Source organism: Pristiophorus japonicus, chromosome 7 (assembly GCF_044704955.1).
Source record: "Pristiophorus japonicus isolate sPriJap1 chromosome 7, sPriJap1.hap1, whole genome shotgun sequence".
Classification (NCBI taxonomy): domain Eukaryota; kingdom Metazoa; phylum Chordata; class Chondrichthyes; family Pristiophoridae; genus Pristiophorus; species Pristiophorus japonicus.
The window spans coordinates 131002967-131030642 of NC_091983.1; the positions used below are offsets into that span (position 1 = coordinate 131002967).

The 27676-nt window shown below is 48.7% G+C and overlaps 1 protein-coding gene across 1 annotated transcript in view; it reads right to left on the bottom strand.

Annotated features, from left to right (window-relative positions):
- Positions 1-27676, bottom strand: part of lama4 (laminin, alpha 4) — a 247950-nt gene that overhangs the window by 112262 nt on the left and 108012 nt on the right. Inside the window, exons 17-18 of the mRNA XM_070885329.1 lie at positions 19993-20089; positions 6891-7007 (exon numbers count right to left, since the gene is read on the bottom strand). Coding sequence (XP_070741430.1) covers positions 6891-7007; positions 19993-20089 — 214 coding nt within the window. The remainder of the gene's footprint in view (positions 1-6890; positions 7008-19992; positions 20090-27676) is intronic.

The following is a 27676-nucleotide window of genomic DNA, read 5'->3' on the forward strand; positions in this document are numbered from 1 at the left end:
TGAAGGAAAGGGTGGGTGGGGACCCTGGTTTTCTGCATGCTCCTTCCGCTGTCTGCGCTTGATTTCTGCATGCTCTCGGTGATGAGACGCGAGGTGCTCAGCGCCCTCCCGGATGCTCTTCCTCCATTTTGGGCGGTCTTTGGCCAGGGACTCCCAGGTGCCAGTGGGGTTATTGCACTTTATCAAGGAGGCTTTGAGGGTGTCCTTGAAACTTTTTCTCTGCGCACCTGGGATTCGCTTGTCGTGTAGGAGTTCAGAGTAGAGCACTTGCATAGGGAGTCTTGTGTCGGGTATGCGGACAATGTGGCCCGCCCAACAGAGCTGGTCGAGCATGGTTAGTGCTTCGATGCTGGGGATGTTGGCCTGAGCGAGAACACTGACGTTGGTGCGTCTATCCTTCCAGTGGATTAATAGAGTCTATTGGAGGCAGCATTGGTGGTACTTCTCCAGCGCTTTGAGATGTCTGCTGTATATGGTCCACGTCTCTGAGCCATATAGAAGAGTGGGTATCACTACTGCCTTGTGGACCATAAGCTCGGTGCCAGATTTGAGGTCCTGGTCTTCAAACACTCTCTTCCTCAGGCAATCGAAGGCTGTGCTGGTACACTGGAGGCAGTGTTGGATCTCGTCATCAATGTCTCCCCTTGCTGATAGCAGGCTCCCGAGATATGGAAAATGATCCACGTTGTCCAAGGCCGTGCCGTGGATTTTGATGACCGTGGGGCAGTACTCTGTGGCAGGGTAAGGTTGATAGAGGACCTTTGTCTTACGGATGTTTAGTGTAAGGCCCATGCTTTCACCCAGAGAGTAGTGAACCTATGGAATTCTCTACCACAGAAAGTTGTTGAGGCCAATTCACTAAATATATTCAAAAAGGAGTTAGATGTAGTCCTTACTACTAGGGGGATCAAGGGGTATGGCGAGAAAGCAGGAATGGGGTACTGAAGTTGCATGTTCAGCCATGAACTCATTGAATGGCGGTGCAGGCTCGAAGGGCCAAATGGCCTACTCCTGCACCTATTTTCTATGTTTCTATGTTTCTATGTATGCCTCAGTTGACAATGGCTTGGAGTTTGGCCTCCGAATGTGCGCAGATGCAAGCGCCATCCGGTTACTGTTGTTCGATGACAGAGGATGGGATGACCTTGGATCTAGCCTGGAGGTGGCAAAGGTTGAACAGGTTCCCATTGGTTCTATAGTTTATTTCCACTCCAGCAGGGAGCTTGTTGAGCGTGAGATGGAGCATTGCAGCAAGGGAGATCGAGAAGAGCGTTGGTGCAATGATGCCACCCTGCTTGACCCCGGTCTGGATGTGGATTGGGTCTGTGGTGGATCCGTTGGTCAGGATCACGGATTGCATGTCATCGTGGAGCAGGCGGAGGATGGTGACAAACCTTTGGGGGCAGCCGAAACGGAGTTGGACGCCCCATAGTCCCTCACAGTTGACAATGTCAAAGGCCTTTGTGAGGTCAAAGAAGGCCATGTACAGGGGATGATGCTGTTCCCTGCATTTCTCATGTCGTTGTCGCGCGGTGACGATCATGTCCATTGTGCCCCTTAGTGGACGGAATCCACATTGTGGCTCTGGAAGAAGCTCTTCAACCACAGGGAGAAGATAATTGAAGAGGATTCTTGCAATGACTTTCCCAGTGGCCGACAGCAGGGAAATTCCTTTGTAGTTACTGCAGTCGAACTTTTCCCCTATTTTAAAGATGGTCACAATTATGGCATCTCGGAGATCTCCAGGCATGCTCTTCTCCTTCCAGATAAGAGAGATGAGGTCATGCATTCGTGCCAATAGTGCTTCTCCGCTACACTTTAGTGTCTCGGCAGGGATTCCATCTGGCCCTGATGCCTTGTTGTTCTTGAGTTGACGGATGGCCTTTTCTACCTCGTGCAGGGCTAGGGTATTGCTCAGACGGTAGTGAGTAGCATGCTGCGGGATGGAGTAGAAGACACTCGCGAAGGCAGTCTCGATTAAGAAGATCTTCGAAGTGCTCCTTCCAGCGGGTCCTGACAGCCTCAGTGTCCTTAATGAGTGTTTCGCCGTTCTTTGCCAGCAGTGGGGTGGGGCCTTGGGTGTTTGGACTGTAGGTGGCCTTGACTGTGCTGAAGAAACCTCGTATGTCGTGGTTGTCGGCCAGTTGCTGGATTTGCTGTGTTTTCTCCACCCACCATCTATTCTTTAGGTCGAAGGTTGTTTTGTCGGGCCTCGGCCTTCAGCCGCCTGTAGAATTATTTTGCTGCTCCCGCATTGGGTTGCTGCTTTAGGTTCAGAAATGCCCTGTGCTTGCGGCTTATTAGCTCCTGGATGTCCTGATCATTCTCGTCAAACCAGTCTTGCTGTTTCCTGGTTGAGTGACCGAGCAACTCTTCACAGGCACTGGTTCTGGAAGCCTTGAGGGCAGACCAGGCGTTGTGGGCACTCTGCGTCTCAGGATCATCGAGGGTCTCCAGGTTGGCAGTGAGGCGCTGGCTGTATGGGTCTTTGAGTACCCCAACGTTAATTTTTCTGCAGCATTGTTTCTGTTGCTGTCGCTGTTTTGGGGCTATATTGATGTTAATGACGGAGCGGATTAGGCGGTGGTCCGTCCAGCAGTCATCGGCTCCGGTCATGATGCAGGTGATGCGCACGTCCTTGCGGTCTCTCGCTCAGACAATAACGTAGTCGGTCAGATGCCAGTGCTTGGAGGGAGGGTGTTGCCATGATGCCTTGTACTTGTCCCTCTGATGGAACAAGGTGTTGGTGATGATAAGGTCATGTTCTAGGCATTTTGTCAAGGACAGGGTACCACTGGAGTTGGTTTTCCCGATCCCCTCTCTGCTGATCACGCTTCCCCAGAGGTCTGTGTCCTTTCCGATTCTGGCATTGAAGTCACCAAAGAGGACCAGCTTGTCATCCTTAGGGACTTGGGACAGGGATTGTTCGAGGCTGGAGTAGAATTCCTCTTTAGTTTCATCTGTTGCATGGAGTGTTGGGGCATACACGCTGATGACTGTGGCCCACTGGTTCCAGGTTAGGGTGAGCCGAAGAGTCATGAGACGTTTGCTTATCCCGCCAGGGGAGTCTCTGAGATGGCCCACCAGCTCATTCTTGATGGCGAAGCCAACTCCATGAAGGCGGTGCTCTTCTGGTTTGCCTTTCCAGAAGGAGGTGTAACCACCACCTTGTTCTTTGAGCTGGCCTTCCCCTGCCCGCCGGGTCTCACTTACGGTGATGATGTCAACGTTGAAGCGTCGGAGTTCTCGGGCAATGATAGCTGTACAGCGTTCCAGTCTGTCACTGGGGTTGTCCATGAGGGTCCTGATATTCCAGGTCCCAAACTTCATTTTGAAGGGTGGAAGATGCCTGTGCATGAGTTCTTTTAACATGGGGTGGCCGTTGCACACTAGCTACCACATGGGCTTCACAGAGCAAGGTCTTGGTCCAGTGGCAGGGGAGGTCCAAGGTGACTGGAGACCAGGCTCTGCTGTATGGGGTGTGAGCCATAAGCTCAGCGCTGAGCATGGCCTTCAGGAGCGGTGGTGGGAGATCGGAGGTGTGATGAGAATGAGGGACACTGGGGCCCTGCTCCATTTTAGGTTCGCGAGGGGTCGTGAGAGAAGTCAGAGTGGCCGCTGCCATTACTCGCGCCATGTGCCCGACAGTGGCTCCGCCACAGCTCCTCCAGCTGTTTTCGTTTCCGCAGATTGAGCCACCGGCCGATAGGACTCGGGGTCGTCGACCGGAGGAAAGCCAGAACGTCGTTGGAGGAAAATCAGGGACGTCGCTGGAGGGAGGCCTGGACTGTTGCCGGAGGGAGGCCAGGAACATCGCCAGAGGGAGGCCCGTAACATCGCCAGAGGGAGGCCCGGAACATCGCTGGAGGGAGGCCGGAACATCGCTGGAGGGAGGCCGGAACATCATTGGAGGAAGGTCAGGGACGTCGACGGAGGGAGGCCCAGAACATCGCCGGAGGGAGGCCGGAACGTCACCGGAGTGAGGCCCGGACTGTCACGGAGGGAGGCCCGGAACATTGCCGGAGGGAGGCCCGGAACATTGCCGGAGGGAGGCCTGGACTGTCGCCGGAGGGAGGCCTGGACTGTCGCCGGAGGGAGGCCTGGACTGTCGCCGGAGGGAGGCCCAGAACGTCGCCGGAGGGAGGCCCAGAACGTCGCTGGAGGGAGGCCCGGAACATTGCCGGAGGGAGGCCCAGAACGTCGCCGGAGGGAGGCCCAGAACGTCGCCGGAGGGAGGCCCAGAACATCGCCGGAGGGAGGCCCAGAATGTCGCCGGAGGGAGGCCCGGAACATTGCCGGAGGGAGGCCCGGAACATTGCCGGAGGGAGGCCTGGACTGTCGCCGGAGGGAGGCCTGGACTGTCGCCGGAGGGAGGCCCAGAACGTCGCCGGAGGGAGGCCCGGAACGTCGCCAGAGGGAGGCCTGGACTGTCGCCGGAGGGAGGCCCGGAACGTCGCCGGAGGGAGGCCCGGAACGTCGCCGGAGGGAGGCCCGGAACGTCGCCAGAGGGAGGCCTGGACTGTCGCCGGAGGGAGGCCTGGACTGTCGCCGGAGGGAGGCCCGGAACGTCGCCGGAGGGAGGCCCGGAACGTCGCTGGAGGGAGGCCCGGAACGTCGCCGGAGGGAGGCCTGGACTGTCGCCGGAGGGAGGCCCGGAACGTCGCCGGAGGGAGGCCCAGAACATCGCCGGAGGGAGGCCCGGAACGTCGCTGGAGGGAGGCCCAGAACGTCGCCGGAGGGAGGCCCGGAACGTCGCTGGAGGGAGGCCCGGAACGTCGCCGGAGGGAGGCCTGGACTGTCGCCGGAGGGAGGCCCGGAACGTCGACGGAGGGAGGCCCGGAACGTCGCCGGAGGGAGGCCCGGAACGTCGCCGGAGGGAGGCCCGGAACGTCGCCGGAGAGAGGCCCGGAACGTCGCTGGAGGGAGGCCCGGAACGTCGCCGGAGGGAGGCCCGGAACGTCGCTGGAGGGAGGCCTGGACTGTCGCCGGAGGGAGGCCCGGAACGTCGCCGGAGGGAGGCCCGGAACGTCGCCGGAGGGAGGCCTGGACTGTCGCCGGAGGGAGGCCCAGAACGTCGCTGGAGGGAGGCCCGGAACATTGCCGGAGGGAGGCCTGGACTGTCGGCGGAGGGAGGCCTGGACTGTCGCCGGAGGGAGGCCTGGACTGTCGCCGGAGGGAGGCCCGGAACGTCGCTGGAGGGAGGCCCGGAACGTCGCCGGAGGGAGGCCTGGACTGTCGCCGGAGGGAGGCCCGGAACATTGCCGGAGGGAGGCCTGGACTGTCGCCGGAGGGAGGCCTGGACTGTCGCCGGAGGGAGGCCTGGACTGTCGCCGGAGGGAGGCCCGGAACGTCGCTGGAGGGAGGCCCGGAACGTCGCCGGAGGGAGGCCTGGACTGTCGCCGGAGGGAGGCCCGGAACATTGCCGGAGGGAGGCCTGGACTGTCGCCGGAGGGAGGCCTGGACTGTCGCCGGAGGGAGGCCTGGACTGTCGCCGGAGGGAGGCCCGGAACGTCGCTGGAGGGAGGCCCAGAATGTCGCCGGAGGGAGGCCCGGAACGTCGCTGGAGGGAGGCCCAGAACGTCGCCGGAGGGAGGCCCGGAACGTCGCTGGAGGGAGGCCCGGAACGTCGCCGGAGGGAGGCCTGGACTGTCGCCGGAGGGAGGCCCGGAACGTCGCCGGAGGGAGGCCCGGAACGTCGCCGGAGGGAGGCCCGGAACGTCGCCGGAGGGAGGCCCGGAACGTCGCTGGAGGGAGGCCCAGAACGTCGCCGGAGGGAGGCCCGGAACGTCGCTGGAGGGAGGCCTGGACTGTCGCCGGAGGGAGGCCCGGAACGTCGCTGGAGGGAGGCCCGGAACATTGCCGGAGGGAGGCCTGGACTGTCGCCGGAGGGAGGCCTGGACTGTCGCCGGAGGGAGGCCTGGACTGTCGCCGGAGGGAGGCCCGGAACGTCGCTGGAGGGAGGCCCGGAACGTCGCCGGAGGGAGGCCTGGACTGTCGCCGGAGGGAGGCCCGGAACATTGCCGGAGGGAGGCCTGGACTGTCGCCGGAGGGAGGCCTGGACTGTCGCCGGAGGGAGGCCTGGACTGTCGCCGGAGGGAGGCCCGGAACGTCGCTGGAGGGAGGCCCGGAACGTCGCCGGAGGGAGGCCTGGACTGTCGCCGGAGGGAGGCCCAGAATGTCGCCGGAGGGAGGCCTGGACTGTCGCCGGAGGGAGGCCCAGAACGTGAGGGCGGAGAGAGAAGGTAGGGCCCAAACGTGCGGACTGAGCTGATCAGAGGCTCACCGGATGCCGTCGGGGATCGAGTGGAGCAGCTGAGTCGGCCACACCCAGTGGGGGAGCGAAAGTCTTGGTAACAGGAGGGTCCAGGTGAAAAGTCTTGGCAGCAGGTAAATCGATCTGGGTAGTGCTCACAGATGAATAGCGAAGCAATAGCCAAGGTGACCTCCAGGATGGCAGCTCCCTAGGGAGCTCTCCTGAACAAACTTACCCCTGGCCATCCATTGTCATCCTTCACTCTTTCTCCCCCAATCTCCCCCACCCCGCATTTTTATGCTCCCCCTGGCCCTAATAGTGGGTGCATTTCTTACCCCTAAAAAGTGTATTTCTTACCCCTAAAATCCGTACTGCAAGGGCATCTACCTGAGCCCACTGCCCATCCCCCAACCATGGAAAATCTGTGCATTTGATCGCAGGATTGCACAGGATTCGGTGTTAATTTTAAATTTAAAGAGCTAGATTGTCAGCACAGAGGCTGCCAGCCTTGCTACATTGTATGAGACCTGCTACAGCTAATCTGTCCTCACCTGCCTGTTTTTCAATGTTATAGAAGCTATATTAATGAAAGCTTTTGCTGTACCTTCAGGAAAAATATATCTGGAGAAGTACTTACTTGGCTCGATCAATGCCAACTGATTTACCGCATTTTGTAAAAGGTCCATTGCATCATATTTCTTGCCGATAACTACGTCCACATGGCTCCTGGTATTGTGAAAAGCTGTCTCATCACCTGTTGGAAGTTAACAGAACAGGCTTAAGTGACATCAAATTAATAGTGAGCACTGTAAATTAACAGTGCCATCAAGAAAAATTACATACACAATATATGAATATACAAAGCGATAGGTGAGCAAAGACCACCAGGCCTAATAATGTTCACCCTCTCCAATAGACTGAGCAACCTGGCTGGGGGAAGCAGAATCCACGGCCAGGAATTTCCTCGTCCCCAACCTGGTACCCTCTGCTGGCCTGGTATGCCAAGTGAAGGCAGAGTGGGGACCACTTTGGTCTCCCGGCACCCTTCATCAGGATTCCTGACCTTCCATCTTACACAAGATGTGCCCCGAGTGATGCACCTGGATTTTTGGACCCTCAAATTTTAAGGTGGAAATTTCTTACAAGCTGCAATCCTTCACCATTGTCAGAGCATATTCTAGATTACTGAAATAAACCCCTGGCGGGGTGGGGGGTGTGTGTGTTTGCAAATGTTAAACCTTCCCACAATGGGTTTATGTGGGTTGGGAGGGGGGTGCCGGGGAGGTGCTAAAATGCTGAAACCCAATTCCAACCCGCCTTGAACTCGCCCACTTCTTGTGTTAATGGAGACAGGTTGGATATTTGGGTATTGGGTGATTAACAACAACAATAATAACTTTATTTATATAGCACCTTTAACATAGTAAAATGTCCCAAGGTGCTTCATAGGAGTATTATGAGACAAAAAAATTGACATCAAACAACATGAGAAATTAGGGCAGATGAAAGAGGTAGGTTTTAAAGGAGGAAAGAGAGGTAGAGAGATGGAGGTTTAGGCATGGAATTGCAGAGCTTAGGGCCTAGGCATCAGAAGTGCCGGCCACCAATCGTTGAGCGATTATAATCAGGGATGCTCAAGAGGGCAGAATTAGAGGAGCGCAGCTATCTCGGGGGGTGTTGTGGGGCTGGAGGAGATTATAGAGATAAGGGAGAGGTGAGGCCATGAAGGGAATTGAAAACAAGGATGAGGATTTTGAAATCAAGATGTTGCTTAACCAGGAGCCAATGTAGGTCAGTGATCACAGTAGTGATGGTTGAGTGGGATTTGTTGCGAGTTAGGACACGTGCAGCCGAGTTTTAGATCACTTCAAGTTTACGTAGGGTAGAATTTGGGAGGTGTAATATAGCTCCACCTAGTGGACTACTGTGCTAATGCAACTGCTGATGTAAATACAATAAAAGTCATATCATGTACTGGAGCCAGCTTGTGTATATGTGTGTTTGTGATGTTATAAAGAAGATATCACATTTGGTTTTTCTGGATTCCCTGGCTGAAATTATTGTTGGTGAATGATCCAGCCAACCAAGAGAGCAACTTTGAGAGGTGCTTTGCTTTGCAGAACTGCTAAAAATCCAAGGTAAATTTCAAACACACTTTGCTGAACTAGCAGAGTCCAGATGGCTGTGTCTATGGGAAAACTAGGGCACTTGGATGAGTTCCAACGTGACCTAGAGACGTTTGGAGCGTAGGTGGAGCGGTTAGAAATGTTTTTCACTGTGAATAGTATCGTTGCAGTCCCTGATGATGAAAACTGTAATCAGGTGGTGTTAGAAAGAAAACGGGCTACTTTTCTGGCTAAAGCAGGCCCCAAGGTTTAGGAAATCCTGAAAATTGTGTTTGTTCCCGTCAAGCCAAAGGACATGCCACTGACAGAGAAGTTAGAACAGCATTACAGTCCAGAGCCCCTGCAAATCATTGAAAGTTATCGTTTTTGAAAATGTGATCAGTTAAATGACGAGAGTATCAGCAAGAACATTGTAGCATTAAAAAAGCTGTCTATTCACTGTCATTTTGGAAACTTTCAGGACTGAGCATTGTGTGACCACTTTGTTTGTGGGATGAAAAATGAAGCAATGAGAAGAAAGTTGTTGACAACCCCTAACTTGACTTTTGATTGAGCTTGACAGACAGCTATGTCGATGGGTATGGCCGACCAATACTCCCGAGAATTTTGCACTATTTCCAGTTGTCAGACAACTGAAGTGAATCCCCTGCAGGTTTAAAGTAAAAGGCAGTTAGGCCCCAAGGCCTCAGCAACTGGCCAAGGTAACAGTAAATTGAAGTCATGCTATCGGTGTCCGGAGGCAACACATTGCTCAAAGTTGTCCATATGTGAAGGCAGAATGATTCTTCTGCAGGAAAACTGGGCATCTTACAAAGGCATGCCGATTGAAGAGTAAACCAACTTTCAAGGCTAGAAGTAGAAATCGCCAGAGACTACATAACGTTGAAGAGAAGCAACAGGACGAGGAGGTTCTGGAGATACATGTCATCAAGAGCACGAGGGTATCTAACAACGAATCGCGATGTATCATCATCCAAGTAAACATTGCAGGAACCAGGATACCCATGGAAATCGACCCTGGTGCATCCGTAAGCGTAGTACTGGAAACGCTATATCTTGACAAGTTATGTGATTTTCCACTGGAAAAGTCGAAGATAGAGCTGCGAAGCTACTCAAAAGAGCAACTCCCTGTGGTAGGATGTATCACCGTACCGATGAAATACAATGATCAGTTTCAGATCTTGCCTCCCTTAGTAGTGGCAGTAGACAAGCCTGCCTTAGTAGGTAGAAATTGTTGGATTGGAATGAGATTTTTCGTGTTGAAACGAGATTTGCATCAAAGGATGATGTCATCAAGCAATATCTGAAGGTGTTCTGCAAAACAGGTAGTTCGATCCAAGGCTTCAAGGTGAGTGTCAGGGTACAGAAGGACGCTAGACCAAGCTACATCCCGTACCATACGCACTTGAGGAGAAAGTTGAGCAAGAACTCAAAAGACACGAGACTGAGAACATTATCTCTAAGGTAGATCTAAGTAATTGCACTACACCCATTGTTGTTGTACCTAAGTCAGATGGTAAGGTAAGGTTGTGTGGTGATTATAAAGTAAATGTAAACCAAGTTCTAGAGGGTACTCTGCCCCATACATTGCCAAATGTAGATTTGTTCACAATGCTGACAGGTGGTCAGATCTTCTCAAAGTTAGATCTCACAAATGCCTACTTACAGCTTGAACTAGATGAGGAGTCCAAGTCATGCTTGACTATAAATACTCATCTAGGCCTATATCAATTTAATAGGCTACCATTTGGACTGTCTTCCGCCCCTGCCGTATTCCAAGGAGTGATGAACCAGATTTTGCAAGGCATTGAAGGGGTAATATGTTATTTAGATGATATATTCATTTCAGCACCAAACAGGCAAATCCATAATAACATGTTGAATGAAGTGCTCAAGCAGCTAGAGAAGCACAGGGTACGAGTGACTTCTCACAAGTATGAGTTGTTTCAAAACTCAGTGGAGTACTTAGGGTACAGAGTAGACAAAGATGGCTTACATCCAACCAAAGGAAAGCTGGATGCAATTAGAAATGCACCCACTCCCAAGAATATCACTGAACTTCGATCATTTTTGGGTCTTTTGAACTATTATGGAAAGTTCCTACCAAATTGTGATGTATAACTTAGATAGTGCGATGTTGTGCATGTGGGCAGGGCAAATGCTCAATATTCATTATCATCATAGGCTGTCCCTCGAATCGAGGATGACTTGCTTCCTCACCAAAAAGGGATGAGTTTCAATGAAGGATCTAATATTCCAGGTCCCGAATTACATGTTGAAGGGTGGAAGATGCCTCTGCATGGATTTTTTTAACGTGTGGTGGCCACCACACGGGTTTGACAGAGCTAGGTCTTGGTCCAGTGGCAAGGATTAACTAAGATGACTGGAGACCAGCTCTGCTGCACAGATCTAATGTGCACACATATTGCAGTGTGGGCTGGCCCGTGCTACCCCCTTGGGCCCGAGCCTCTTCTGGGCCCTGCACTCACGCCTCTCCTCGGGCCGGATCATGTCGCTCCATGATCACTCGCCACTCCTGATGTAACCTGCCCATGCTCTAAATCAACGACCTGGACCTTGGTTACGTCCAATCCAGTCACTCTCTTGACAGCCGTCGCTCTCCAGCATGCGCTGTACCTTGAAGTGGTATGCTCCTTTGAAGGCCCCGAACTGCTGATGGAGGAATGGGGCTCTCGGCTGGCATAGAACATAGAAACATAGAAAATAGCTGCAGGAGTAGGCCATTCGGCCCTTCGAGCCTGCACTAACATTCAATAAGATCATGGCTGATCATTCACCTCACCCCTTTCCTGCTTTCTCCTCATACCCCTTGATCCCTTTAGCCGTAAGGGCCATATCTAACTCCCTCTTGAATATATCCAATGAACTGTCATCAACAACTCTCTGCAGTAGGGAATTCCACAGGTTAACAACTCTCTGAGTGAAGAAGTTTCTCCTCATCTCAGTCCTAAATGGCTTACCCTTTATCCTTAGACTATGTCCCCTGGTTCTGGACTTGCCCAACATTGGGAACATTCTTCCTGCATCTAGCTTGTCCAGTCCCATCAGAATTTTATATGTTTCTATGAGATCCCCTCCCATCCTTCTAAACTCCAGTGAAAACAGGCCCAGTCAATTCAGTCTCTCCTCATATGTCAGTCCTGTCATCCCGGGAATCAGTCTGGTGAACCTTCGCTGCACTCCCTCAATTGCATGAACGTCCTTCCTCAGATTAGGAGACCAAAATTGAACACAATATTCCAGGTGAGGCCTCACCAAGGCCCTGTACAACTGCAGTAAGACCTCCCTATTCCTATACTCAAATCCCCTAGCTATGAAGACCAACATACCATTTGCCTTCTTCACCACCTGCTGTACCTGCATGCCAACTTTCAATGACTGATGTACCATGACACCCAGGTCTCGTTGCAACTCCCCTTTTCCTAATCTGCCGCCATTCAGATAATATTCTGCCTTCGTGTTTTTGCCATCAAAGTGGATAACCTCACATTTACCCACATTATACTGCATCTGCCATGCATTTGCTCACTCACCTAACCTGTCCAAGTCACCCTGCAGCCTTTTAGCATCCTCCTCACAGCTCACACCGCCACCCAGTTTAGTGTCATCTGCAAACTTGAAGATATTACACTCAATTCCTTCATCTAAATCATTAATGTATATTGTAAATTGCTGGGGTCCCAGCACTGAGCCCTGCGACACCCCACGAGTCATTGCCTGCCGTTCTGAAAAGGACCCGTTTATCCCGACTCTCTGCTTCCTATCTGCCAACCAGTTCTCTACCCACGACAGTACATTACCTCAAATCACATGTGCTTTAATTTTGCACACCAATCTCTTGTGTTGGACCTTGTCAAAAGCCTATTGAAAGTCCAAATACACCACATCCACTGGTTCTCCCTTGTCCACTCTACTAGTTACATCCTCAAAAAATTCTAGAAGATTTGTCAAGCATGATTTCCCTTTCATAAATCCATGCTGACTTGGACCGATCCTGTCACTGCTTTCCAAATGCGCTGCTATTTCATCTTTAATAATTGATTCCAACATTTTCCCCACTACTGATGTCAGGCAAACCGGTCTATAATTACCCGTTTTCGCTCTCCCTCCTTTTTAATAAAATGGTGTTACATTAGTTACCCTCCAGTCCATAGGAACTGATCCAGATTCGATAGACTGTTGGAAAATGATCACCAATGCATCCACTATTTCGAGGGCCACTTCCTTAAGTATTCTGGGATGCAGACTGTCAGGCCTTGGGGATTTATCGACCTTCAATCCCATCAATTTCCCTAACACAATTTCCCGACTAATAAGGATTTCCTTCAGTTCCTCTTTCTCACTAGACCCTCGGTCCCCGAGTATTTCCGGAAGGTTATTTGTTTCTTCCTTCGTGAAGACAGAACCAAAGTATTTGTTCAACTGGTCTGCCATTTCCTTGATCCTCATTATAAATTCACCCGATTCTGACTGCAAGGACCTACGTTCGTCTTCACTAATCTTTTTCTCTTCACATATCTATCGAAGTTTTTGAAGTCAGTTTTTTTGTTCCCAGCAAGCTTCCTCTCATACTCTATTCCCCCCCCGCCCCCCGCTAATGAAACCCTTTGTCCTCCTCTGCTGAATTATAAAATTCTCCCAGTCCTCAGGCTTACTGCTTCTTCTGGCCAATTTATATGCCTCTTCCTTGGATTTAACACTACCCTTAATTTCCCTTGTTAGCCACGGTTGAGCCACCTTCCCTGTTCCATTTTTACTCCAGTCATGGATGTACAATTGTTGAAGTTCATCCATGTGATCTTTAAATGTTTGCCATTGCCTATCCACCATCAACCCTTTAAGTATCATTTGCCAGTCTATTCTAGCCAATTTACATCTCATACCATCGAAGTTACCTTTCCTTAAGTTAAGGACCCAAGTCTCTGAATTAACTGTGTCACTCTCCATCTTAATAAAGAATTCTATCATATTATGGTCACTCTTCCCCAAGGGTCCTCACACAACAAGATTGCTTATTAGTCCTTTCTCATTACACATCACCCAGTCTAGGATGGCCAGCCCTCAAGTTGGTTCCTCAACATATTGGTCCAGAAAACCATCCCTAATACACTCCAGGAAATCTTCCTCCACCATCTTGCTACCAGTTTGGTTAGCCCAATCTATATGTAGATTAAAGTCGCCCATGATAACTGCTGTACCTTTATTGCACGCATCTCTAATTTCTTGTTTGATGCTGTCCCCAACCTCACTACGACCGTTTGGTGGTCTGTACACAACTCCCACTTGCGTTTTCTGCCCTTTGGTATTCCGTAGCTCCACCCATACAGATTCCACATCATCCAAGCTAATGTCCTTCCTTACTATTGCGTTAATTTCATCTTTAACAAAATGTTACCCCACCTCCTTTTCCTTTCTGTCTATTCTTCCTGAATGTTGAATACCCATAGATGTTGAGTTCCCAGCCTTGGTCACCCTGGAGCCATGTCTCCATGATGCCAATTATATCATATTCCTTAATTGCTGCCTGCGTAGCTAATTCGTCCACCTTATTCTGAATACTCCTCGCATTGAGGCACAGAGCCTTCAGGCTTGCCTTTTTAACACACTTTGCCCCTTTAGAATTTTGCTGTAATGTGGTCCTTTTTGATTTTTGCCTTGTGTTTCTCTGCCCTCCACTTTTACTTTTCTTCTTTCTATCTTTTGCTTCTGCCCCCATTCTACTTCTCTCTGGCTCCCTGCATAGGTTACCACCCCCCTGCCATATTAGATTAACCCCTACCCAACAGCACTAGAAAACACTCCCCCTAGGACATTGGTTCCGGTCCTGCCCAGGTGCAGACCGTCCGGTTTGTACTGGTCCCACCTCCCACAGAACCAGTTCCAATGTCCCAGGAATTTGAATCCCTCTATTCTGCACCACTCCTCTTAGCTATTCTGCAATTCCTACTCTGACTAGCATGTGGCACTGGTAGCAATCCTGAGATTACTACCTTTGAGGTCCTACTTTTTAATTTAACTCCTCACTCCCTAAATTCAGCTTGTAGGACCTCATCACGTTTTTTACCTATATCATTGGTACCTATATGCACCATGAGAACTGGCTGTTCACCCTCCCCCTCCAAAATGTCCTGCAGCCGCTCCAAGACATCCTTGACCCTTGCACCAGGGAGGCAACATACCATCCTGGAGTCTCGATTGCGGCCGCAGACACGTCTATCTATTCCCCTTACAATAGAATCCCCTATCACTATCGCTCTCCCACTCTTTTTCCTGCCCTCCTGTGCAGTAGAGCCACCCATGGTGCCATGAACTTGGCTGCTGCTGCTCTCCCCTGATGAGTCATCCCCCCCAATAGTACCCAAAACGGTGTATCTGTTTTGGAGGGGGATGACCGCAGGGGACCCCTGCACTACCTTCCTTCCACCGCTCTTCCAGCTGGTCACCCATTCCCTATCTGCCTGTATAACCTTTAGCTGTGGTGTGTCCAACTCACTAAACGTGCTACTCATGACATCCTCCACATCGCGGATGCTGCAGAGTGAATCCATGCTCAGCTCCAGTGCCACAATGCAGTCTGTCAGGTGCTGCAGCAGGATACACTTCCTGCACATGCAGTTGTCAGGGACACTGGAAGCGTCCCATGAGTTCCACTGAAGCCTTTCGAGGGTGTAAAGAACAGAACCTCCCCAGGGTAGTCTGAGAATTCCTCCAACATTCCCTCTTGATTTACCCATAGTACCCCAATATTCATACACCCTCCAGGGAAAGGCATTAATAAAGATGGTGGACATAGAAAGAGATTTGGACATTCTAGTCCATACATCCTTAAAAGTACACGAGCAATGCTGTGCAATGATAGCTCGAGCAAATATGGTGTTGGGGTGTATACATAGGACAATTGAGTATAAGACGAGGCATACTGTTTTTTCCTTGGACATGACCTTAACTCAGACTGCACTTGGAATACTGTGTCCAGCTTTGGTCTCCTCACCTGGTATTGAGGCTCTGGAAAGGGTACAGAAGAGGACCACTAGACTAATTCCAAATCTAAAACATTTTGATTATCAAGATAGGTTAAAAGTGTTGGGACTCTTTAGCTTCGAGCAGCGTAGACTCGGGAGGATATGATTGAGGTTTATAAGATAATGAAGGGAATAGACAATGTTCCAGTGTTTATTTCAATTAAATAGGTTAGGCAGGACCAGGGGGCACAAACTTACGTTGTATAAGGCTAGATCTAGGTTAGATATCAGGTGGTGGTTCTTTTTACAGAGAATAGACCTCTGGAACAAGCTGCCCTCTCATGTGGTGGATGCAGACTCACTGAATTCCTTCAAGCAAAAGCTGGATTTGTTTCTGGCTGGGGTGGAGATTAACTCTTACAGAAGGAAGGTACTGCAGGGAATTTAATGGCCAGAGTGATCTCCTGGACTAGTATCGATCGCCTAGATGGGTCGGAGAGGAATTTCCCAGATTTTTTTCCCCCAAATTGGCCGGGGTTGTTTATCTGGTTTTTTGCCTCTCCCAGGAGATCAGATGGTTTTGCGTGTGGTGGAGTGTATATGTTGTGATACACAAGGCATTACAGTTGTGTGGGCCAGGCTCGATGGACCAGATGATCTTTACCTGTCCGTCATTGTTCATATGTTTATATTTGGCTACAGTGTTACATCCACTGAATAAGCTGTTGAAAAAAACAGTTCCATTGGAAGTGGTCAGAAGAATGCGACACAGCATTCAAAGTGTAAAAGCCAATTGGTAGAAAGTACCATATTAGTTCACTATGACATAGCTAAGGAGATCAAGCTAGCATGTGATACCTCTCCGTATGGAGTTGGGGCAGTGATCTCTCATGTACTACATAATGGAGAGGAGAGACCAATTGCTTCTGCTTCATGCACTCTCAGTGCCAGTGAGTATAATTATGCGCAGATCGAAAGGGAAGCTTTGGCATTGATTTTTGGGGTCAAGAAGTTCCACAAATACTTGCATGGTTGTAAGTTTATCATTATTAACCATAAACCCCGAACAACAATCCTCCATCCAAAGTCCCCAGTTCCAATCTTAGCTGTGGCCCGAATGCAGAAATGGGTTTTGATTTTGTTAACATATATATGTGACATTGTGTACAGACAATCAGCTGATCACAGTAGTGCTGATGCTATGCCCAGGTTGCCATCCCAACACAAGTTACACCCAATAAAGAAGTATTCTATTTTTTATACATTGATGAACTGCCAGTCACAATTGAAGAACAACCAATTGTCACCCAGTTATGTCAAAGGTGTATGATTAAATAGCAAACAGCTGGTCAAACCAGGTATCAGAGAAATAATTACATCCATACTTCATTCATAGAAATGAATTATCAGTAGATAAAGATTGTATCATGTGGGCTGCAAGATTGGTAATCCCAAATAAATTCAGGTCCAATTTATTAGGAGATCTTCATGACCAGCACCTGGGAATGTGCTTGACCAAAAGTTTTTCATGCAGTTACTTATGGTGGCCAGGTTTAGATAAAGATATAGAGTACATTGTTGGTCAGTGTAGAACATGTCAAAATGGTAAGCAAGAAACCACCATCAGTACCATTACAGTCATGGGAATGGCCTCCCAGGGTGTGGCAAAGGTTCCATAGATTTTGCTGAGCTAGAAGGACAGCAGTTGTTCATTGTGATTAATAGCCATTCGAAGTGGGTAGAGGTGTTTCCTATGTGGAAAATAACAAATAAAACACAAGACAATTTGCAAAGATTGTTTTCTTCATATGGCCTCCCAGAAGAAATTGTGTCTGATAATGGGCCACAATTTTGTTCAAAAGAATTTGCACAGTTCATGAGCAGAAATGGTGTGAAACACACCAAAGTTCCATCATACCACCCTGCTTCAAATGGTGCAGCAGAGTACATAGTACAAATTGTAAAACGTGCCCTCATCAAACAAATGTTGGATCCAAATCCAAAGAAATGATTTTGTGGACCACAAACTCACAAATTTTCAAATTATTTATCATAATACTCCTCAGACAACTACTGGTAGAACACCAGCAGAGTTATTTCTCAACGACAGCCACGAACCAGGCAGTCAGTAGAAGAGAAACAATTAAGACAGAAAGATAATCATGATATAGGTAGAGTAAGAGAGAGACGTATGAAATTAAATCAGAATGTTAGAGTGAAAAACCTTCACCATAAATGGTTAAAGTGGTTACCAGGAAGAGTAGAGAAGATATCAGGCCCTCGCACATATTTGGTCACGATATTAGATCATGGAAAGGTTAGATTTGTTCACATTGATCATATTTTACCTATAGATGTGGAAGGAGTTGAAAGTTGGATTATTTATGATGAGTCAGATAGTCTTGTTACAAGTAGAGTACTAGTAGCAAATCCTACATCAGGTGTACGAGAAACAAGTCCAAGAGAAAGTCAGAATTTAAGTCTGAGTCCGAGTCATGCAGACAAACAGTCTGAAGTTGTAGAGAGTCAAAAGGTAGATCAAGGGCTGCCCTTGGAGGAAAATTCTCCTCAGGCTAGAAAGCATCTAAGGTCAACAGCAAGTTTGAGAAGTTCTGTTCTAGAGCGAAGATATCCTCTTCGAAACAGAAAACCAGTGGTTAAGTTTGATTTGTAAATATGGCAAAATAAGTCCATATCTTTTGTTGTGTATAACCATGCAAGTTATGTATGATGATTATTTTGTTATGATTACTTCTTCATTAAGGAGGGAGAAGTGTAATATAGCTCCACCTAGAGGACTACTGCTCCACCTAATGGACTACTGTCGTAATGCAACTGCTGATGTAAATACAATAAAAGTTGCATGATGTTCTGGAGCCATCTTGTGCATATGTGTGTTTGTGATGTTGTAAAAGAAAATATCACAGGAGGCAAGCCTGGAGTACATTGGAATAGTCAAGTCTAGAGGTAACAAAAGCATGAATGAGCATTTCAGCAGCAGATGAGCTGAGGCAAGGGCCGAGACAGGTGATGTTACGGAGCTGGAAATAGGCGGTTTTAGTTATGCTGCGGATATGTGGTTGAAAGATCATCTCAGGCTCAAATATGACACCAAGGTTATGAACAATGTGGATCAGTCTCAGACAGAAGTTGAGGAGCGAGATGGAGTCAATGGCGAGGGAATGAACTTTGTGGCAGGGAATCGAAAACAATGGCTTCGGTCTTCCCAATATTTAATTGGAGAAAATTTCTGCTCATCCAGAACTGGATGTTGGACAAGCAGCCTTACAATTTAGAGACCGTGGAGGGATTGGGAGATGTGGTAGTGAGGTAGAGCTGGGTGTCATCAGCGTACATGTGGAAACTGATGCTGTGTTTTCAGATGATGTCGCCAAGGGGCAACATGTAGATGAAATTGGAGGGTGCCAAGGAGGTAATGGGCAAATGCATTGCAGATGCAGTATAATGTGGATAAATGTGAGATTATTCACTTTGGTGGAAAAAACAGGAAGGCAGATTATTATCTGAATGGTGACAGATTAGTAAAAGGGGAGGTCAAGAGGGAGTTAGATGTGGCCCTTACGGCTAAGGGGATCAGGTGGTATGAAGAGAAGGCGGGAGTGGGGTACTGAAGTTGCATGATCAGCCATGATCATATTGAATGGCGGTGCAAGCTCGAAGGGCCGAATGGCCTGTTCCTGCACCTATTTTCTATGTTCCTATGTAACAATTTGGGAGTGGGAAGAGAAGCCATTGCAGGTGATTCTCTGGCTATGATTAGAATGGAACCAGGCTAGAGCAGTCCCACTCAGCTGGACAACGGTGGAGAGACGTTGGAGAAGGATGGAGTGGTCAACCATGCCAAAGGCTGCAGACAAGTCAAGAAGTCATTAATCTGCACTCAAGAGGTGGGTCAGTTATTTAAATATGTTAATGTGACTGCATATTTAAAATTCTAGCAGCCATTTAGATTTAATGCCTGCGGTCTGGGTTTCCCCGGGTTGGGAAACCCGGCAGCTGAAGGGTGGTGATAAAGGTTGGACACAGCATACAAGTGCCTATCCAGCACTTCTTTTGGACCAGAAAGAGCAGGAGTGCTTCCTCTCAGCACCCAAGCTGACCAGTTTCTCGCCACACGATCGACCATCCATCCGCGATCACTTCCATTCCTCCCTTGATTACTTCCCTTCCGCGATGTCCCGCGAGCTGTGATCTCCCCCCGAGCTATGATCCGCCCCCTATATGTGATCATTTCTACACTGACCAATGATCACCCCCCGACCCGCAATGTCTTTCCCACAACCCCCGATCACTCCCTGCTTCCCGGCTATGGCCTTCCAGCCTGACAGCCGACCAAATACCAGTGAACTGCTTCCCACCTGACACAGGCGGGAATAATATCAACGTCATCGGGGGAGCAGAAATTGGGGCAAACGCAGCTGGGACCCAAGGGAACAGTCCCAGTCCCAGACACAAGGTTAGTGCTGCGACGGGGAGGGCGTTGGGGGCGGGGGGGGAGGGGGCATCAGATGCCAGTGCTGGGAATGAGAGGGAAGGCTGGGACAGGAAAAGCCCAAGAATTCCTTATGAGGTCTGAAAGAGCACTCCTACTTTGACTGAATATACTTACTGTCCTCCATGGTTTCAGCTAATTCTTTCACTTTGTTCAGAATCACCTCACTGGTGTTCTTTATCCATGTGCTTTGCGTTTGAATTCCTTCCACAGCCTGTAAACAATCACAATCACATGCTCAATGCACTCAGCAGCATTCCCTACTTTGACAAGGAAGGTTTCAATCAATCTTAACTATCATATCAAGTTCACACCATGAATTATCTGCTATCTTACCAGGTCAAAATACAAAGAGTTGGATTTTCCTTTGTGCAGCAGTGTTCTGGCAGATTGGGACTCCTGCGTAGCCCTCCGACACTGCAGCAACTCCAACCCATTTGCCCGAGTTAGGAATTAATATTCATCTATGGCAGGCTTCTGGCAGACTTCCATCCAACAAGAGGGAGCACTCCAGGGGTATTGAGGAAACTCTGACAATGCTGCAGTTGAGACATCGCTGCAGCACCATATGGACCCCTTGCAAAAAAGCCCCAAACATGACAAGAGCCAACTATAGACCTCAGCAGAGATTGAAAGTAGAAGGGGGCTTGGCTTAATGTACCTCCGACAATGCAGCACTCCTTCAGTACTGCATTGAAGTTTCAGCTGAGGTTACTTGCTGAAGTCTCTGGAGTGAGGCCTGAACTAACAACCTTCTGACTCAGAGGTGAAAGTGCGACCACTGAGCCAAGGGCGCCACCTATTATAGTGGATAATAATCTCCATAAAATATTTTGTTCATTTCCTCTGCTGAAATATTGGAGACATGTAAGAAAACTGTAAGCTAATTATTTTACTTGCCAGTCTCACCAGTAAACAACTATCTAAGCAAGTACCAATTTCCTTCATTTTGGTTTCTTGACTAGATGTTAATTTGCTCTTTCCGAAAAACCTAAGCGGTCCAGGCATCACCTTTGTCAAGAAAGATTCATATACATGTGATACATTGAAACAAGTGATTAACATCACTGTATCATAACAAAAAAAAATTGCCAAACACCTTTTTCAGAAAATGGTACACCTATAAACAAAAGAAGCTTGTTGTTTTGAATGCGTCTCCCAATAAACCATCACCCTCAATTTTTATGTATCCAACTCCTTTCAGGCTACCACTGGATACATCTGCTGTGTAAGCCAGTCTTCTGTCCATAGATGAGTAGAGGAGGTCACAGATGAGTTATTTCATAATCGCACTCAGCACATTGGTCACTGATCAACAACAGTAGCATAACAGGACTACACAATTCTACCGACTGGCTTTCCAAGAGTACCTTTATTATTACAAACAATCACACAAATATTCAGCACAATGTTCAAACCAAATGCAGTGCATTTATTTCATCAATTGTTTGTATTGTGTTCCTAACACAGATGAGACTGCACACAGGGAGGTTAAAGTAACAGAGACCTCAGTCTTTATTAAGACACTTGAGAGTGAGGAACAGGCCTTCGGGGCTGGCTAATATACAGTGCTCCCAAGGGATGCTGGGATCCCTTGGGACTTCAGGGGATGCACTCCCTGGTGGAAGAACATGGGAGTGCATGCTTTACAGATACACAACATCACTCCCCCCCACCAAAGTCAAAGTGAAAACTATTTACAAGGTGAGACGGTCGGGAGCCTTTCTTTCTCTGGTGGACTGCCTCGGTACAAATGTCTGTTCTGGTGTGTTGGCTGTGCCTCGCTGGGCTGGCGTGTTGTTGGCCCTGCAGGGCTGCTGGGTGAGCCTGGCCTTGCTGGGCTGTTGGGCGTGATGGGTTTGATTTCCTGATCCAAGGTGGTGTCATTGATCCTTTGGGTGTGTGTTGTGGGCTCGAAAAAGGTGGTGTCTGCTGTGGGTTGTTCAGGGCAGTCTGTGAACCGCAGCCTCGTTTGGTCCAGGTGTTCTCTGCAAATTTGTCCATTATCTAGTTTGACTACAAACACCCTACTCCCTTCTTTAGCTATCACCGTGCCCACGATCCACTTGGGACCATGTCCATAGTTTAGCACATACACAGGGTTATTCAGATCAATTTCCCATGACACAGTGGCGCGACCATCGTTTACATTTTGTTGCTGCCGCCTACTCTCTACCTGATCATGTCGGTTGGGGTGAACCAGCGAGAGTCTGGTTTTAAGTGTCCTTTTCATGAGTAGCTCAGCCAGGGGCACCCCTGTGAGCGAGTGGGGTCTCGTGCGGTAGCTGAGCAGTACTCCGGACAGGCGGGTTTGGAGTGAGCCTTCTGTGACTCATTTAAGGCTCTGTTTGATTGTTTGTACTGCCCGCTCTGCCTGCCCATTGGAGGCTGGTTTAAACGGGGTCAAGGTGACATGTTTGATCCCATTGCGGGTCATGAATTCTTTAAATTCGGCACTGGTGAAACATGGCCCGTTGTCACTGACCAGTATGTCAGGCAGGCCATAGGTGGCAAACATGGCCCTCGGGCTTTCAATGGTGGTGGTGATGGTGCTTCCTGACATTATTTCACATTCAATCCATTTTGAAAAATCATCCACCACCACCAGGAACATTTTACCGAGAAACGGCCTGACTAGTCGACATGGATCCTCGACCATGGTCTGGAGGGCCAGGACCACAAACTTAGTGGTGCCTCTCTGAGCGCGTTGCTCAACTGAGCACACACGCTGCATTGCCGTACACAGGACTCTAGGTCAGAGTCGATAACGGGCTACCATACATGGGATCTGGCTATCGCTTTCATCATTACTATATCCGGGTGTGTGCTGTGGAGATCCGAGATGAACATCTCACTGCCCTTTTTGGGTAGCACTATGCGGTTACCCCACAACAGGCAGTCTGCCTGAATGGACAGCTCGTCCTTCGCCGCTGGAACAGCTTGATTAGCTCTTGCATTTTACTGGGGATGCTGGCCCAGCTCCCATGCAGTACACAGTTTTTTACTAGAGACAGCAGAGGATCTTGGCTGGTCCAAGTCCTAATCTGGCGGGTCGTGACAGGTGATTTATCATTTTCAAACGCTTCCATGACTATCAACAAGTCTGCGGGCTGTGCTACCATCAACAAGTTTGCAGGCTGCGCCATTTCCACCCCAGTGGTGGGCAATGGTAGCCAACTGAGAGCATCCGCACAGTTCTCAGTGCCTGGCCTGTGGCGGATGGTATAGTTATACACTGATAGCAGTGTCTACCGGTACGCTCCACGCCTTCTGTGAGAGGTGGGCACCGAAGGGACTGGAGTGCATCATCACCCCCAGCAACCAAATTCTAATTTGATTAAGGTTTTTGTTAATGTTTTAAATTGTTCATTTGTGGGTTCTCATGCCCTTGCAAAAAGGGGGCATTTGATTTACGTTTTAACTAAAATAGTTGTGGTACAGGAATCCTTGGTGGGCTGGATGTGATGTTGCCTTTTAAGACAGACCCTGGATCCACATTTAATACAGGGATTCTTCTGATGCTGGACATTCCTCAACATTCCCGTTGGTCTGCATGAAGGCTGTGGATGGGGTCTGAATCTCTCGGTGTTTCAGAAGAGTCAGAAACTGTGCTGGACCTGTGGCTGGCTGGTCCTGCGAATACCACAACTTGTTCCTTCTCATCTGTCCATTGTGACTCACATGTGTTATATTCTCAGCCTTGCTATCCAGATTCTTTACAATGTGTCGCTGTGCTTGTGCTTGACAGAGGTAACAATAGTAATGCAGGGTATTGTGAAGTGCTACCTTGCTCAGTGGCAGCAACTTGGTATTTCTAAGAAAACAAAAGGGGAACAAAGGGGTACATTTTATTCTTCACCACATGGACAATTATCTGGTAGAGTGCATTTGTTTTATTCATTCACGTGATGTGGGCATCGCTGGTAAGGCCAGCATTTATTGGCCATCCCCAATTGCCCTTGAGAAGGTTGCCCACCCATTATATAAACCACCTGATTTTCAGTCTATTGAATGATTACCGTCCATGATGTGAAGATGAAAATTGACTCTAAAATGTCAATATGTTGCCTCAATTAAGCACCACTTCCACTGAACAATACTGTGTGTGATGTTACCGTGGGTGTGCCCGTCTCAGAGTAGGACAACACTACATGACATAAACATATTGGTACAAGCCATAAACTCAGAGGATGTTTCCAGATTCACCATCTCCAACTCTCTTGATGCTTTGCTGATCTATTATTTCCAAAATGGGCCTCTTTAAAAAGGTGTCATGTGCTTGAAATGTTTTAGATCCCGCTAGTGCGGGTTTGCTACTGCTGATAATATGAAATTTTTTCATGCAAGCAGAATAGTAGAAATATTGAAAACACATAGATCGATGATAATGTCAAACAGTTGCTCAATTTCAGAGAAATACTGCATGTTCGAGCTTAAAGGTGAACATTCCTTATGTAACCCTCCTCTGAAAATAGTTGCTGTGCACTCAGATTGCCAAAAGCACTTGGCAATTGTAAGTAGATCATATATTCCAAGCGTCTCCATTCATAAAACTCATCCCTTGGGCAGTTTGAATTATATCTAAACTGAATCTGAGTAACCATGTGTTACAATTTAGTATGTTACATCAGGAAATGATGGTGAAGTTGTTAGAAGGGAACTTGCTGGCTTAATTACTTGTGACAGATACTTGGCATGCATGAAAATATGTTGGCTCACCTTAGCAGATCTCTTCAAGTCTGGCAGCTTCTTCCTGATGTCTATTCTGTCCTGGGTGTTTGGGAAGTGGCATTGATATGATAGGTCCAAGTCAGCATGGATTTGTGAAAGGGAAATCATGCTTGACAAATCTTCTGGAATTTTTTGAGGATGTTTCCAGTCGAGTGGACAAGGGAGAACCAGTTGATGTGGTATATTTGGACTTTCAGAAGGCTTTCGACAAGGTCCCACACAAGAGATTAATGTGCAAAGTTAAAGCACATGGGATTGGGGGTAGTGTGCTGACATGGATTGAGAACTGGTTGTCAGACAGGAAGCAAAGAGTAGGAGTAAATGGGGACTTTTCAGAATGGCAGGCAGTGACTAGTGGGGTACCGCAAGGTTCTGTGCTGGGGCCCCAGCTGTTTACACTGTACATTAATGATTTAGACGAGGGGATTAAATGTAGTATCTCCAAATATGCGGATGATACTAAGTTGGGTGGCAGTGTGAGCTGCGATGAGGATGCTATGAGGCTGCAGAGCGACTTGGATAGGTTAGGTGAGTGGGAAAATGCATGGCAGATGAAGTATAATGTGGATAAATGTGAGGTTATCCACTTTGGTGGTAAAAACAGAGAGACAGACTATTATCTGAATGGTGACAGATTAGGAAAAGGGGAGGTGCAAAGAGACCTGGGTGTCATGGTACATCAGTCATTGAAGGTTGGCATGCAGGTACAGCAGGCGGTTAAGAAAGCAAATGGCATGTTGGCCTTCATAGCGAGGGGATTTGAGTACAGGGGCAGGGAGGTGTTGCTACAATTGTACAGGGCCTTGGTGAGGCCACACCTGGAGTATTGTGCACAGTTTTGGTCTCCTAACCTGAGGAAGGACATTCTTGCTATTGAGGGAGTGCAGCGAAGGTTCACCAGACTGATTCCCGGGATGGCGGGACTGACCTATCAAGAAAGACTGGATCAACTGGGCTTGTATTCACTGGAGTTCAGAAGAATGAGAGGGGACCTCATAGAAACGTTTACAATTCTGACGGGGTTAGACAGGTTAGATGCAGGAAGAATGTTCCCAATGTTGGGGAAGTCCAGAACCAGGGGACACAGTCTAAGGATAAGGGGGAAGCCATTTAGGAGCGAGATGAGGAGGAATTTCTTCACCCAGAGAGTGGTGAACCTGTGGAATTCTCTACCACAGAAAGTTGTTGAGGCCAATTCATTAAATATATTCAAAAAGGAGTTAGATGAAGTCCTTACTACTAGGGGAATCAAGGGGTATGGTGAGAAAGCAGGAATGGGGTACTGAAGTTGCATGTTCAGCCATGAACTCATTGAATGGCGGTGCAGGCTAGAAAGGCCGAATGGCCTACTCCTGCACCCAGTTTCTATGTTTCTATGTTTCTATGACCCTTTCAGTAATTTATTTCCATGCCTACAGCATCCAGTGCTTCTGGGAAACTGCACGTGGTTGGCATTTGCCCATCCTTCCCACTGTTTGTCCTTTAGCTTCCTTATAGGTCAGGCCTATCACAGTCGCTGCTTTAAACGTGTATTTCCTCTGCATCCATGGTTGCATGTCTAAGCAAAATTGCTGCAGCAACAGCTAACCTTTAGCTCCATGCTATTCAAGGGTCCAAATGCCTCACCTCAGCACTTAACAAGTGCTCTTCTGCAGTAATTAATGTGGCTCTCCATTGGATAGCCTATTGTGTGGCATTAAAGTGCACATTGTAATCATCATCATCATAGGCAGTCCCTAGAAATCGAGGAAGACTTGCTTCCACTCTAAAAGTGGGTTGTCAGGTGGCTGTACAGTCCAATATGGGAATTACAGTCTCTGTCACAGGTGGGACAGACAGTTGTTGAAGAAAAGGGTGGGGTCTGGTTTGCCACACGCTCTTTCCACTGTCTGCGCTTGGTTTCTGCATGCTCTTGGCGATGAAACTCGAGGTGCTCAGCGCCCTCCCGGATGCTCTTCCTCCACTTAGGGCGGTCTTGGGCCAGGGATTCCCAGGTGCCATTGGGGATGTTGCACTTTATCAGGGAGGCTTTGAGGGTATTCTTCAAGCATTTCCTCTGCCCACCTGGGGCTCAGTTGCTGTGTAGGAGTTCCGAGTAGAGCACTTGCTTAGGGAGTCTCGTGTCGGGTATGTGGACGATGTGGCCCACCCAACGGAGTCGGTCGAGTGTGGTCAGTGCTTCGATGCTGGGGATGTTGGCCTGAGCAAGAACACTGACGTTGGTACAACTATTCTCCCAGTGGATTTTCAGGATCTTGCGGAGGCAGCGCTGGTGGTACTTCTCCAGTGCTTTGAGGTGTCTACTGTATATAGCCCACATCTCTGAGCCATATTGGAGGGCAGGTATCACTACTGCCCTGTAGACCATAAGCTTGGTGCCAGATTTAAGCTCCTGATCTTAAAACACTCTGTATCTCAGGTGACCGTCATCATCATAGGTAATCCCTCGGAATCGAGGAAGACTTGCTTCCACTCTTAAAATGAGTACTTAGGTGGCTGAACAGTCCAATACGAGAGCTACAGTCCCTATCACAGATGGGATAGATAGTCGTTGAGGGTAAGGGAGGGTGGGACAGATTTGCCGCGTGCTCATTCCGCTGCCTGCGCTTGATTTCTGTATGATTTAATCTGGTCCGCTAGGCAGACCACATTGTCCACATTCCAGACACGAGACCCCCAAAGCAAGCGCTCTACTTGGAACTCCTTCACGGCAAATGAGCCAAAGATGGGCAGAGGAAACCTTACAAGGGCACCCTTAAAGCCTCCCTGATAAAGTGCAACATCCCCACCGACAATTGGGAGTCCCTGGCCAAAGACCGCCTTAAGTGGAGGAAGTGCATCCAGGAGGGCACTGAGCACCTCGAGTCTCGTCGCCGAGAGCATGCAGACACAGTGTAAAGCACCTATACAAATCAATAAAATGAGCTGTTTAGCAGCTTTCTTAGGGACCTTTGAAAGCCCAATGTTGTGATTAGCCAACCCTTGATAGCACACCAATAACAATTTTTTGACCAATGCTGCAGTGGGTGAGTATTAGTGTTTTATTCCCTCTAACATAATGAGATAAACT